Source organism: Dipodomys ordii, unplaced genomic scaffold (genome assembly GCF_000151885.1).
Source record: "Dipodomys ordii isolate 6190 unplaced genomic scaffold, Dord_2.0 Scaffold135, whole genome shotgun sequence".
In the NCBI taxonomy this organism is placed as follows: domain Eukaryota; kingdom Metazoa; phylum Chordata; class Mammalia; order Rodentia; family Heteromyidae; genus Dipodomys; species Dipodomys ordii.
In genome coordinates, this window is record NW_012267351.1 from 4,879,959 (window position 1) to 4,891,145 (window position 11,187).

Consider the following 11,187-nt stretch of genomic DNA (forward strand, 5'->3'; position numbering starts at 1 on the left):
AAAAAAAAAAAAAAAGAATTTTTGTACCTTTCAAGAGTGGAGTTTACCGTATATGGATTAAATCTTGTTTGTAATTTGTGGATACCTCCTCTTCCAAAACCATTATGTACAGAAGATATTGTGCAACACCATAGGAAATCTGTTTCAGCATTTGGGTTCTGTGTATTTAAAATAATCAACCTTTCTCAGACTTAAGACCTTATTTATTATACATTATTTAAATTGTCCACTTCTCACCTTCTATATGAGATTTTATCAGGGATCAACTGTTTGGGGATTTCTAGTGGTAAAAGCTGGTTAGATGGGGAAAAAAAAATCAGACATAGTATCTGCTGTTTTCGGTTTTTTGTCCAGAATGAAGATGATAGCCGAGCCAATGAGAGCAAAAAACCCAAAACAGAAGACAAGAATTCATCCAGCCACAAGACGCCCAGCAGCAGAGAGTATGTCCCCCAAACATTTTCCATGTCAGTTTTAACCTTTGTGGATCACTGGGTACTTTTTAAGGACATTTTATAGTGTTCCTTTTATTAGTAATCGATTTTGATATATATTCACAACATACATATACTAAACAGTGGGAGTTTTTTATTTTAATTTATAGGGATTGAAAGCATTTAACATTCAGCTGCTTTTTCTCACTTTGTTTTTCATGGAGTAAGGGTGAGTATGGAGTAAAAGAGTTGTTACTTTTGTATCACTGGTGTGTATGTCTTTGTTTAATTTGTAACAAAGACTTAAGACAAGTGCAAACAGTAAATCCTCTTTTGCAACTCAGAACTCATTGTTGAGTATGAAATGTTGTACATGTAAAAAGGAATATTAGCCAGGCGCCAGTGGCTCACACCTGTCTTCCTAGCTACTCAGGAGGCTGAGATCTGAGAATAGCATTTCAGAGGCAGACCAGGCAGGAAAGTCTGTGAGACTGATCTCCAGCGAACCACTAGAAAACAAAATGGCGCTGTGGCTCAAGTGGTAGAGCACTCACCTTGAACTGAAGAGCACGGGGACAGCACCCAGGCTCAGAGTTCAAGCCCCAAGATGAGAAAAAGAAGAAAAAAGAAGGAATATGATTACTACAATAGTTGGTAATGTGGGGATTCTTTTTTCTTTTTCTTTTTTTTTTGGCAGTTGTAGGGCTTGAACTCGACCTGGGCGCTGTCCCTCAGCTCTTCAGCTCAAGGCGAGCGCTCTTATCACTGAAGCCACAGTGCCACTTCTGGTTTTCTGGTGGTTTATTGGAGTTTCACGGACTTTCCTTCCCAGGGCTGGCTTTGAATCACAGTCCTCAGATCTCAGCCTCCTGAGTAGCTAGGATTACAGGTGTGAGCCACCAGCACCCGGCAATGTGGGGATTCTTTAACTCATACAGCTTCACTCAGAGAATAAAATTGATGTAAAAGTTAAAGAAAAAAAAAAAGTTACTTTCCGGGTAGATGTAGATGGCAAGCTTTATAAAATTTGAAAAGACCAGTTGCTAACTTAGAGCATTAATATTTTTCCAAAATACCTATTTACTCATTCATCATCCACCTATCATTTATTAAGTACTTACTATTTGCTAAGTCATGTTTTAGGCACTGTATATACTATTGAATAAAGACAAAGATTAAGGGAATAGGGAGAGGAAAAAAGACAAAGAAGCTCATCTCATAGAATTTACAGTCTCATACGTTGTAACAACATATCTTAGTAATCAGATGGGGGTTGGGGCTAAATTTGTCTTGAAAGCAGGCAAAGAAAAATGGAAAAATATATCACCCCTGCACCCCAGAAAATGATTTTGTTTGCTTTGTTTGGCAGATCATCTAAGCAGAGTGCTGCAAAAGAAAAGGACTTGTTACCTTCACCTGCTGGGCCTATTCCTTCAAAAGAGTCAAAAACGGAGCATAGCTCTCGGAAGAGGACTATTAGCCAGTCTTCTTCCTTAAAGTCAAGCAGTAATAGCAACAAGGAAAATAGTAGCAGCAGCAAAAGCAATTCCTCCGCATCAAAACAGAAAAAGACTGAAGGGAAGACTTCCAGTAGTTCTAAGGAAGCTAAGGTATGGTGTTGAGGACTAAGCTTCTGAAAATGATCTTTGTTTTTATTCTGAGAATGGGACTCTGATGCTTTATTCACTGGCTGGCTCTCCACTACCTGAACCACACTTCCAACCCTGAAAATCACACTCATTGCCTTGCTATCTCCTCAGGGTGACAATATATATGCTTTGAAATTTTTGAAAACTTCCCATTAAATCAGTAGTCTTTGGGCATTTTACTCTGGGATATTGATGATAGACTTCAGTGATTTCAGATGATGGAAGCGATAGACCAGTTTGGCCACATGCTTATTAGAATTGTTCATAGATGTTTTTTAAATAAGCACAAAAAGATGGCAGTGCTAAAATTTGCATTCTAGACTGGTTTGAAATACAATTTGGGTTTCTTGGCATTAGACTTTCTAGTTAATATACCACATAAAGTGACAAGACAATCATTTGGCTTTGGTTTATGAAATAGAAAAAATAGCTGAGGGCTGGGAAGGTGGCTCAGTGGTAGAGCGCTTGCCTTGCATGCCTGAGGCCCTGGGTTCGATTCCTCAGCACCACAGAAGCAAAAAAAAAAAAGAAAAGAAAAAATAGCTGAGTTGTCACCGAAATAATCTTCATTATTATTAACATATTCATAATGTATTTAAATGTTATTCGCTTGGATCCAAGAAGCTTTTTCAAGGCTGTGCTGTAAAAGGTCTTCACTCTGTTTACCAGGTTGTTTGTTTACTTTTCAAGTGTTCTGATCAGAAGCTTACTAAAATCAGAGAAAATTAAGAAAATACCTAAAATATTAATTTTATAATCCACTGGATTATTACCTAGGGTTTAAGTAAGCAAAAGTTTGAGTTGAAAGATTAGACTGCAGTGTATTTACTGTGTAACAAAAATTCTTAAGTTGAGGTCATTGAAATTGAACTTCTGAAATTGAACTGTGCAGGTTTTCTGTCCAACTGAACACCCAGCTCTGTATTAGTCTGGAGAGTTTACCTGCTATCTGTTGGCCTCCTTCACTGCTGTAGCTCTCCACCTGCTTGCATATGGGCTGTCCATTTCCCATCCTTTAGCTGCAGGATATGAGATCTCTTGCTTGCTTGTAAAAAGAAGCAGTCTGCATTTTCCCCCCTCTGTCAGTGGTATTGGAATTTGAAGTTTAAAATGACAAAAATAACAAAATGAAAATTGTCTTACAGTCTTTGGAATCTAAAATATCAGTTTCTATCTAAACAATTCAAAATTTTGATAAGAATCATGATAGAAATAAACAGAACCCGTAGGAAACCTTAAAAGGCATATGTGCATCTTAATATGAATTTTTCCAGAAGGAAGTAGAGTTTAAACAAAGTCTGAAGTTAATAGGAGCTTGAAGGGTTAGCTGTCTTGTACCTAGCAGTTTATTTACTTCACCCAGTATCAGATCATTTGCATGTACCATTCGTCACACCATAACAGGTAATAAATGCTCATTTAATTCATGCATATAACCATAGCTATTCAAGAGGCTAAAATGTGAGAATCAACATTCGAAGCTAGTCAAGGCAGACAAATCCACAAGACTCTTCAGTGAACTAGCAAGGCACTAGTGGCTCACACCTGTAATCCTAGCTACTCAGGTAGCTGAGATGTGAGCATCGCAGTTCAAAGCCATCCAGGGGGAAAGTCCATGAGACTCTTATCTCCAATTAACCACCAGAAAACTGGAAGTGGCTCTTGACTCAAAGTGGTAGGTAGAGTGCTAGTCTTGAATAAAAAAGCTCAGGGACAATGCCCCGGCTCTAAGTTCAAGCCCCACTACTAACCAAAAAAAAAAGCTATTACTAGAGGTGTGGCCAAAGTGGTAGAGTACCAGCTGTGAATGAAAAGTCTGAGGAACAGTGCTAGACCCTGAATATAAGCACCTCTACTGATATAAACAAAAAGAAGCAGGCAGCAATGAGTATGGAAAGAACAAAGCTTCAGAGCTTTGCTGATGAAATTTGAAACTCAGCATTTTTAGTAATTGTGTTTATAACTCATTTTAGTATTCATTTCCCAGTGCTGCCACAACAAACCACCACAGATTGGGTTAGCTCAAGCAACCGAAATTCATGGCTATACTGCATAAAAATTCCCACATCAAAGACTTGGGCATTGTCTTAGAAAACAAGGAAGAAGCTGAAAACTAGTGTTCCCCCTGAGGCGTGACGCAAAGTCTTGGAACTAGAATGATTTGTCTTTGTCTCTGAGCACACATGGTGCTCCCCTGAGTCCCAAGAGCAATAGTGCTGTAGGGAGTTTGGCCCTTGGGTCCCAGAAGAGTACTCCCTATCCAGAGATAGTTCTGTTTTTGTTTGTTTTTTGTTTTTGGTCAGTCGTGAGGCTTGAACTCTGGGCCTGGGGGCTATCCCTGAGTTCTTCAACTCACGACTAGCCCTCAACCACTTGAGCCACAGCCCCACTTCCAGTTTTGGAGATAAGAGTCTCATAGACTTTCCTGCCCAGGCTGGCTTTGAAGTAGTACTACCGTGTTGATACTAGGTTTATGTTTTATGTTTTGTTTATTTTTTGTGCTAGTCCTGGAGCTTGTACTCAAGGTTGGAGCACTGTCCCTGTGCTTTTTGCTCAAGGCTAATGCTCTACCATTTGAACCAAGGCTCCACCTTTGATCTTTTGGTGGTTAATTGGTGATAAGAATCTCAAGGATTGGGCTGGGAAGGTGGCTCAGTGGTAGAGCGTTTGCCTTGCATGCTCAAGGCCCTGGGTTCGATTCCTCAGTACCACATAAGCAAAAATTAAAAAGCTGGAAGTGGGCACTGTGGCTCAAGTGGTAGAGTGCTAGCCTTGAGCTGAAGAGCTGAGGGACAGCGCCCAGGCCCAGAGTTCAAGCCCCACGACCGGACCCAAAAAAAAAAAAAAAGAATCTCAGGGATTTCAAACCACAGTGCTCAGTATCTCAGCCTCCTGAGTAGTTGGGATTACAGGCATGAGCTACCAGCACCCATTTCTCCACATTTTAACAAATGCATAGTCCAAGTGCCTGCCATGAAGTAAGTCCTCAGTAAATAAGGAAATTTAGTATTTTGTTTACATAAAATTGACTTATTCTACTAAAGTTTTATCATAGATTAATTACTCAGAGCAGAGAAGCTTTGTTTTCATTTTTACAGTGACTGAAGAAATACCTTATTTACTTATTATTTTTATTTTAATTATCAGGAAAAGGCTCCAAATAGCTCCTCTAACTGCCCTACAACTACACCAACTCCTGAGGCTTCTAAGCCTCGGAGAACAAAGCTTGTCTTTGATGACAGGTAAGATGAATATGATGCTTCTGTGTGCCATTTAGCAATCAGTCCTTAAAAAAACTCATTTTAATTTCTGTCACTAACTAAGGGGATTCATATTTGTGTATAATATATAGCATATTCAGATTTTAATTTTAAAACAACCACTCATCCAACTGTTTATTCCTTTAACTGAGCTTGCTATCTTCGCTGGAGGATGCTAATGGTTGTCCTTCTGAGAAACTGTTATTGCTGCTAATATTACTGTTTGTAGTAGGTGTAATAAAGTAGAGCAATGTTGGGGTTCTTTTGCATCTGATAAAAAGTTATGTATTTCTTACTTGAAATCTTTAAAACAACTTACATTAGTCTTTAACACCAGGGAGCTGATTCTGTGAAGGCCATGAGTTGGCCAAGACAATTCAGTGTTCTTAATCCAACATAAACATTTGTCAGAAAAGAATTGAAATGTTTGATAATAGCTTGTTTTGAGAATGTGAGAACTAGGGGAGACTAAAATGAACCGGAATTATCTTATGAAAATAATTTGCCATTATATTTATAGTGAAAATTTACATTGCAGAAATTATTCAGCAGACCATTATTTACAAGAAGCAAAAAAGCTAAAGCACAATGCAGATGCATTGGTATGTAATCTCCTTACATTTGTGTATTTAATCAAATTAGTTTAAATATCCCTTTGTAATTTTATATTAGATTATTATTCAGTACTTTCATTCTCCCTTCTTTAGTCTGATAGGTTTGAGAAAGCAGTATACTATCTGGATGCTGTGGTATCTTTCATTGAATGTGGGAATGCCTTAGAGAAGAACGCTCAGGAATCGAAATCTCCATTCCCTATGTATTCAGACACAGTGGAGCTCATCAAGTAAGTGGGAAAATTTGCCACATCATTGACAATACCATAATTTCTCTGGTCCATCTTGGAGGAAGCTGATAAAACCAGATACAGTAAACCAAAGGAGATTGCTAATGTTTTGTTTTTCATTTTCCTTGGACAGGTTTTTGGTTTTATTTAGGTTTGATTCTAAAGCTTTGAGGACAAAAGAAGCTGTAAGATTAAGGTGAAATACTCTAATCTACCTGTCATTTGTTCTCTTAATTCACAGATACACTATGAAGTTAAAGAATTATTTGGCTCCTGATGCTACAGCTGCAGATAAAAGACTCACAGTGCTTTGGTAAGTGATGAGTATTATAGCCTTTGCTAGATAATGGGCAGTTCCTTGATAAATTATGCTCTATGATCTTGAGAATGTTAGAGATAATGACTTTTCACAAACATGTTCTTAAGGGTGAAGCAGGAAATAACTCCAAATGCCTACTGCAAGATTTTAGTAGTTGTCAGTGTCTGATCCCTTGCCTTCTTGGTCACATGTGACTGATACTGGGCACTAACATTGAGTTAATTAGCCACCTATTTTTGGCTCTTTTTTGGGTCCAGTCGTGGGACCTGAACTCTGGGCCTGGGCGCTGTCCCTCAGCTCTTCAGCTCAAGGCTAGCGCTCTACCACTTGAGCCACAGCGCCACTTCAGGCTTTTTCTTTTTGCTTATGTGGTGCTGAGGAATCAAACCCAGGGCCTCCGGCATGCAAGGCAAATGCTCTACCACTGAGCCACCTTCCCAGCCCCTTTTGGCTCTTTTTATAGCTCTCCAGTCACATATATCCTTTTCCTTAGGACAGTAAGGAATATAATTTATTTGCTTTGTTGTAGGGAAGTATCATCAGTTTACTAGTTCTTTACCTGGCATTGTGTTTAACACTGAGAATTCAGCTATGAATAAATCTGCTATGGATCTATTCATTATGAAGTTGATAATCTAGTGTTGGGGGACAGAAATTCATCAAAAATTGTACAACTTGGAGGTGAATCTGTGGTTCAAGTGGTAGAGCCTCCAGCCTTAAACAAAAAATACAGGAGCTGGGTACCAGTGGCTCTCACCTGTAATCCTAGCTACTTAGGAGGCTGAGATCTGAGGATATCAGTTTAAGGGAGCCCAGCAGGAAAGTCTATGAGACTCTTATCTCCAATAAATCACCAGAAAACCAGAAGTAGCACTGTGGCTTAAGTGGTAGCACGCTAGCCTTGAGCTGAAGAGCTGAGGGACAGTGCCCAGGCCCAGAGTTCAATCCCCATGACCGACAAAAAAAAAAAAAAAAAAAAGCTAAAGGATAGTGCCCAGACCCTGAGTTAAAGTCCCAGTATGAAAGGAAAAAAAATTGTACAACAATATGAATTCAGTACTTTGAAAGAAAAGTGTATGTAAGGATATTACAAGTAGAGAGAGCCTGTAATCAAGACTGTAATCCTAGCTACTCATGAGGCTGAGATCTGAAGATTGAGATTCAGAGCCAGCCTAGGCAAAAGCCAGGAATAAAGATGTAGGTCAAGGAATAAAGGATAGGGAAACTTACTTATTTTAAGTAGAAGGACACACACACGCGGGCGCGCGCTAAATAGTAGAAGGAATAAGAAACTTTCAAGGAGCTTAAAAAAGAGTATCAGGGAGAAGTGGTCAATACTGGTTAAGCAGGCAGGGACGTTGCTGCTGTTGCTGATGGTGGTGGTGGTGTGGTAATGATGTAGAGCCTATTTTATATAGGTCAGATTCCGTTCAAGTTGTAATCTTCATAGTTTATTTTCCTTTTTTTTTTTTTTGTCAGTCATGGGCTTGAACTCTGGGCCTGGGTGCTGTCCCTCAGCTCTTCAACTCAGGGCAAGTGCTCTACCACTTGAGCCACAGCGCCACTTCTGGTTTTCTGGTGGTTTATTGGAGATAAGAGTCTCATGGACTTTCTTGCCCTGGCTGGCTTTGAACCACGATACTCAGATCTCAGCCTCGAAAGTAGCTAGGATTACAGGCATGAGCCACCAGCTCGAGGCTTAGTTTCCTAATTTTATCTTTTAATTTAATTTTTTTTTTTGCCAGTCCTGGGGCTTAAACTCAGGACCTGGGCCCTGTCCCTGAGCTTCTTTTGCTCAAGGCTATTGCTCTACCACTTGAGCCACAGCACTACTTCTGGCATTTTCTTAGTAGTTTATTGGAAATAAGAGTCTCACAGACTTTCTCAGACTGGCTTTGAACCACAATCCTTAGATCTCAGTCTCCTAAGTAGCTAGGATTATAAGCTTGAGCTAACATTGTCCAGCTTATTAGCAATTTTTTTTGGTCAGTTTTGGGGCTTGAACTCAGGGCCCTGAGCTCTTTTGCTCAAGGCTAGTGCTCCACCACGTGAGCCACAATGCTACTTCTGGTTGAATAATTCATTGGAGATAAGTGTCTCACTTTTCTGCCTGGGCTGGCTGCAGACCTCAAATCTCAGCCTTCTGAATAGCTGTGATTACAGGTGTGAGCCACTGGCACCCCGCTTACTTAGCAATTTTTAAATAAATATGTTACTATGACATGTTGGTGCCCTTGGGATAAAGTTTTGGTTTTTGAATATCATCATGCACTGTGAAGCTAGTCCCAGGTTTCATTGACACCTTCCCTTCCTACTGTGCATACAGACCTTTGAGTTTGCCTAAGGGTTAGTATTGCTGATCACTCCCTTGAGCTAGTCCTGTACTATCTTGCAATAATACTAGCCTTTCAGTGCAGATAGGTTAATCTGCTTCCTGGTAAATACAACTCTCCTTTTCTGTTGGCTAGCCTGAGATGCCAGTCTTTGCTGTACCTAAGATTATTCAAACTGAAGAAGGAAAATGCTCTCAAGTACTCAAAAACACTGACAGAGCACCTAAAAGTAAGTATGGAAAAGAAGGGCTCCATTTCTTAAGAAACAAAATTTATAATAGCATCCCATCCCTACCATAGACATGCTGTCATTTAGGTAAAACGCAGCAGGAGAGGAACTGTTATTTGAGAACCCTCAAATAGATTTGAAGTTTCTTGGTAAAGTTTTTAAATACATATATACCTGATTGTAGCACATATTTAGCTATACGAAGCTGCCATATTTATATCTTTTGACCTCCAGATTCTCCTCCTCTTCTATCGTCCTCTTCTTCCTCTGCCTTCTTTCTTTTCTCCTCCTTGACCCCTATACTAGGCAAGTTCTGTACCATAGAGCCATTATTTCCTCTCACTCTATACTTGTTTCCTAAAATCTTGCTCCACTTATGACTTAACACCTCTCAGTAACTCAATCTGTCTATAGGATCAGGTCCACAATGCTTATTCCTGGCTTACAAGGGACTTTTATTTCTTGTTACACCTCTGTCTTAGTCAGCCTATATGGGTCATATATACTCTTCTCTTCTGTCATTTTATACATAGTATGAGTCATTCCTGTCCTCTCCCCTTTATCAATGACTCAGTGTTACTCATTGCTTCCTTGTGTCTTCTGTGAAGTCTTCTAGAGCATACCTGCACTCACCTAATAACTTTTGTGCATTTACATACACACACATACACACATGCATTTTGGTTCTTAAATTTATAAAGCATAAAATCAAGATCTAGTCCAAATTGTTTAATATATTTCATACTTTGTAAGTAGTGATTGTTTTCTTTTAAATATTTAAGTACATTTTTTTTCCTACAGAATTCTTATAATAATTCTCAAGCACCATCACCTGGTTTGGGAAGGTAGGTAAAAATTTTTCTATAAAATACTATTTTTGATAGGTTTATGTATAATATTAAAATGGGTAAGGGAAAAATGGTTACTTTCTTACAAACTAATGAATTTGTAAGAAATTGGGAATGTGGCTTTAAAGAAAAAAATAAAAAAGAGCCAGGAGGGCTGGGAAGATGGCTCAGTGGTAGAGTGCTTGCCTTGCATGCATGAGGCCCTGGGTTCGATTCCTCAGTACCACATAAGCGAAAAAGCCAGAAGTGGCGCTGTGGCTTAAGTGGTAGAGGGCTAACCTTGAGCTGAAGAGCTGATGGACAGTGCCCAGGCCCAGAATTCAGGCCCACAACCGAAAAAAAAAAAAAAAAAACCCTAAAAAAAAACAAAGAACAAAAAGAGCCAGGAGCCAGTGGCTTATGCCTGTGATCCTAGCGATTTAGGAGGCTGAGATCTGAGCATCATTGTTCAAAGCCAGCCTGGGCACAAAAGTCCATGAGACTCTTATCTCCAATAAACCACCAGAAAACCAGAAGTGGTGCTGTGGCTCAAGTGGTAGAGCACTAGCCTTGACTGAAGAGCTGAGGCCCAGAGTTCAAGCCCGACACCTGACAAAAAAAAAAAAGATAACAGGCTTTAGGCACTGGCATACTGCTGTCCAATTCTTTTTTTTTTTCTCCCACTGCTGGTGATTGAACCCAGGGCCTATATGTGGTAGGCAAGTGCTTTTTCTTTTTCCTTTCCTTTTCTTTCTTTCTTTTTTTTTTTTTTTTTGCCGGTTCTGGGGCTTGAACTCAGAGCTGGGCACTGTCCCTGAGCTTCTTTGGCTCAAGGCTAGCACTCTACCAACTTAAGCCACAGCACCACTTGCAGCTTGTTCTGTTTATGTGATACTGAGAAATCGAACCCAGGGCTTCATGAATGCTAGGGAGGCACTCTACAACTAAGCCACATTCCCAGCCCCTATACTTGTGGTTTTCTTAACCAAATTTATAATGCTAAAAGTGTTTCTAAATACAGTTTTTTATACACAATTTTCTCCTGTTTATTATTGAAATCTTGTTCATTCTCCCAATATTGAGTAGTACTAAAAAGAACATGAAAAATTTCAATAGCCTTGTTTTCTTTCTTTCTTTTCTTTTTTTTTTTTGTTGGTCATGGGCTAGAACTCTGGGCCTGGGCACTGTCCCTCAGCTCTTCAGCTCAAGGTGAGCACTCTACCACTTGAGCTACAGCACCACTTCCAGCTTTTTCTGCTTATGTGGTGCTGAGGAATCAAACCCAGGGCCTC

The 11,187-nt window shown here is 39.6% G+C and overlaps 1 protein-coding gene across 1 annotated transcript in view; it reads left to right on the forward strand.

Annotated features, from left to right (window-relative positions):
• The window catches only part of Aff4 (AF4/FMR2 family, member 4), a 67,267-nt gene that overhangs the window by 45,377 nt on the left and 10,703 nt on the right, over nucleotides 1-11,187 (forward strand). Inside the window, exons 10-17 of the mRNA XM_013030898.1 lie at nucleotides 285-443; nucleotides 1,804-2,044; nucleotides 5,231-5,325; nucleotides 5,882-5,945; nucleotides 6,051-6,187; nucleotides 6,429-6,500; nucleotides 8,975-9,068; nucleotides 9,870-9,913. Coding sequence (XP_012886352.1) covers nucleotides 285-443; nucleotides 1,804-2,044; nucleotides 5,231-5,325; nucleotides 5,882-5,945; nucleotides 6,051-6,187; nucleotides 6,429-6,500; nucleotides 8,975-9,068; nucleotides 9,870-9,913 — 906 coding nt within the window. The remainder of the gene's footprint in view (nucleotides 1-284; nucleotides 444-1,803; nucleotides 2,045-5,230; nucleotides 5,326-5,881; nucleotides 5,946-6,050; nucleotides 6,188-6,428; nucleotides 6,501-8,974; nucleotides 9,069-9,869; nucleotides 9,914-11,187) is intronic.